Source organism: Galendromus occidentalis, unplaced genomic scaffold (assembly GCF_000255335.2).
Source record: "Galendromus occidentalis unplaced genomic scaffold, Mocc_1.1 scf7180000076324, whole genome shotgun sequence".
NCBI classification, from domain to species: domain Eukaryota; kingdom Metazoa; phylum Arthropoda; class Arachnida; order Mesostigmata; family Phytoseiidae; genus Galendromus; species Galendromus occidentalis.
The window spans coordinates 1-3,139 of NW_003804313.1; the positions used below are offsets into that span (position 1 = coordinate 1).

The window sequence follows — 3,139 nt, forward strand, 5'->3', positions numbered from 1 at the left end:
ATAGCAATGGCACTCCTACTGAAGGAGGGTGTGGACAAAGTCCTTTGCGAATCGCTCCAGGATCAAAGGAAGAATGTCAGAAGGCAGGTCACAAGGAGGAAAGCTCCAGTGGAAGCTATGTTCGAGAATCCCGAGTCGGCGAACGTAATCAAGCTAGACACAGAAGAAAACCTCATAAGACAGCTTAGGCTTAAGCTTGAAAGGCTCAATGAGCAGATCTCAGCGATGCTGGCCACCCCGGGGAACGAGGAAGAGCGAACCAAACATGACGCCTTCATGGATCGAGCGATGGAGTATGAAGAAACGATTTTCGAGATGCTTGCGAAGATCGAATTCCTGAGACGTGGCCCGGGCGAGGACGCTGCCGCGCCAAGCACCAGCGCGACTCAAGATAAGCCGCATCCTGCGGATCAAGACAAATCCGCCATTACGGTAATCAAGGATGTCATCGTGAAGCAACAGGATAAGATCCCAAAGTTCGCAGGCGATGCCAAGAAATTCCAGGAATGGTTCGAGTTATTCGGGTCCGCGACGACCACGTGTACGTCACCATTGGAAAAATTTAAAAGACTGAAATCATCGTTAGTCGGCAGCGCCCTGAAGCAGATTTCGCACCTTCACCTCAAGGAGGAACTCTATCAGAGGGCAATCGACATAATCAAGGATGAATACGGGAGCGTATTCTCGGCTCAGTACGCCTACGCTTCGGAATTGATCAACAACTGCAACTCTAGGACCTTCAAAAACCCAGATAAGTGGCACGCGTTGATTCCGGTGATCGCACAAAATATTAGAGCTCTCAAGACCCTCATAGAGGGATTCGATGGCGCGGCGGTCATGATATTGCCGATCATTCTCGACAACCTTCCAAGCTCGGTTAGGGACGCCTTTCTCAGAGTCCACGAAGTATCGAAGTCAGATGAGGCGAACAAACAGTTAGACGCGCTGGTGAAGTTCTTGGGGAAGAGAATAAGAATAAAGCGACTCCGTCGGCCAGCAAAGCCAGCCCCAACACGGATCGAGGGAAATTTCGGAACGGCGGTGCGGTGAGGGGAGAACTCAACACATTCAATACCGCGAAGCCAAGAGATAACCATTCATTTTACGGTAATCAAGAATCCCAGGGCAATCATGCATGTCTATTCTGTGGCCTCAAAAACCACGCGTCACAAAAATGTAGAAAAGTTCTCTCGAGCTCAGAGCGAGCGGAAATCGTGCGGAAAACCGACGCATGCGCGAAATGCTTGAGGAGGAACCACGTGGCGTCGAAATGTCGCTTGAAAACGACATGCAGGTTTTGCAGAGGATGTCGCAACTCGTTATTGTGCGAAAAATCTCCAGACGCCAAAGTGACGTCTACCCTCATGGGCGCATCGAACAACGCGGAATGTAACGAATCGGACCACGAGGCTCGAGGAGATATCACCGAGCACATGCGAGGCAATGCGAACCTCGCTACTGGCTATGCCTATGTTGTAAAAGGCCCTATCGTCGAGCTCCGACGGTTACTGCTAGACATCGGTTCTCAGAGATCTTACATCACTGAGAAATTAGCCAAATCCCTGAGAGCTAAGGCGATCAGTAAGGAGCATCTGATCAACCATACGTTGGGCGGCCAGGCCTCGGAGGTGGAGCAATATTCCAACTACGAAATTACCATTAGGAGCCGTTTCGAGCCCAACGCGTCGTTTTCCATAGTGTGTCTGGGGATACCAGTAATCACGAGAACCGTCTTCCCACCCGCGGGGAAATTGACCTGTGATCTGGATTATGCGGATAGAGTTTCCGACCCCGTCCACAAGAATATAGATATCCTAATAGGGAACGATCACATCGGAAAATTTTGGCTCAACGAATCCAGATCCGAAGGATCTTTGATCGGGTTAAGAACACGCCTCGGCTGGTTTACTTTCGGAAAGAAAGAAGTACCGAGCCCATGCACGACAACGCTCAGCGTTGGTCAATTACGAGCGTCAGTCTCTACCGAAGAGGCCTCGAGAGCACTCAATGTAGAAGAGACTACCGACGCGTTAGGGACCCCCCGAGATATTGAATTTATGTTCCGTTCGGAGCTATCGGGGATAGAGCCGCCAGAGGGAAACGAAGCCGCGATCGAAGCGAAAAAATACGACGAAATATTCTTGAAGGGCATCAGGAGACTTCCGTCGGGAAGGTACTCACTGAAACTCCCATTCAATGATAAAATTCACGTGCTGGGAGACAACGAACAACTGGCTCAGATAAGGCTGAAAACCCTAATTTCTAGGAGCTCGCCAGAGATTCTCAAGGCAGCAGACGATGAAGTAGCGAGCTATATAAGGAGCGGGTTTGCGGAAAGGGCCCCAGAGAGAAAGAAAGGGGAATTCGCACACTATCTGCCCATTCAGGTGGTGAAAAAACCTGCCCCAGAAAGTGAATTGGGCTTCAAGATCAGATTGGTCAAGGACGCTGGGGCAAGGTCGAAGGATTTGGCATCCTTGAATGACGTGCTCATAGCCGGTCCTAACCTGCTACCCAACATACTCAGGGTCCTGGCGAGATTCAGAAACTCCCCCATCGTGATCATATCAGATATAGAGAAGGCTTTTCACCAGTTCGAGATAGACCAATCACATCGTACGTTCCTCAGATTTTTCTGGCGACCGGGTATATCAACCAATCCAGACGCCCCCTTGAGACAATTCTGGTCTAAAAGACTAGATTTCGGGCTAATATCCTCACCATGGCTGCACCAGGCAGGTCTCAAATACCACCTGGAGTTCATGAAACGAAAATACCCGAACGAAGCAGAATTTATCGATGAGATAATGTACTCAGCGTACATGGATGATCTATCATTCTCGGCAAATAGCATAAACGAGGCCAGAGACAAAGCGAAGCGCTGCGAGGCAATTTTCGCGGCCGCTAAATTCCCTTTGAGGAAATGGGCTTGCAACAATGTTGAGTTGGCGAGAATGCTGGAGCATGACTTCGCAGATCAGAACATAAGCGTCCGAGTCGATGAGAGCGATTTTAAGTTCTTGGGCGTGCGATGGTGCCAAGTCTCGGATACGCTGGGAGTCTTTGTCGATAGGGCAGTTCAGAGCCTGAGAGAAGGCAAACCATCGAAGAGGACTCTCCTCTCCGGTCTCGCTCAGGT

At 50.1% G+C, this 3,139-nt stretch overlaps 1 protein-coding gene across 1 annotated transcript; it reads left to right on the forward strand.

The window, feature by feature from the left end:
* Positions 1–6: 6 nt before the first annotated feature.
* LOC100906100 (uncharacterized) lies at positions 7–3,096 on the forward strand (the record flags this gene model as incomplete). The annotated part of the gene is made up of 2 exons (XM_003738799.1): positions 7–948; positions 1,083–3,096. Coding segments are annotated over exons 1-2 (2,956 nt in total), but the record flags the coding sequence as incomplete, so codon positions are not given.
* Positions 3,097–3,139: the final 43 nt, after the last annotated feature.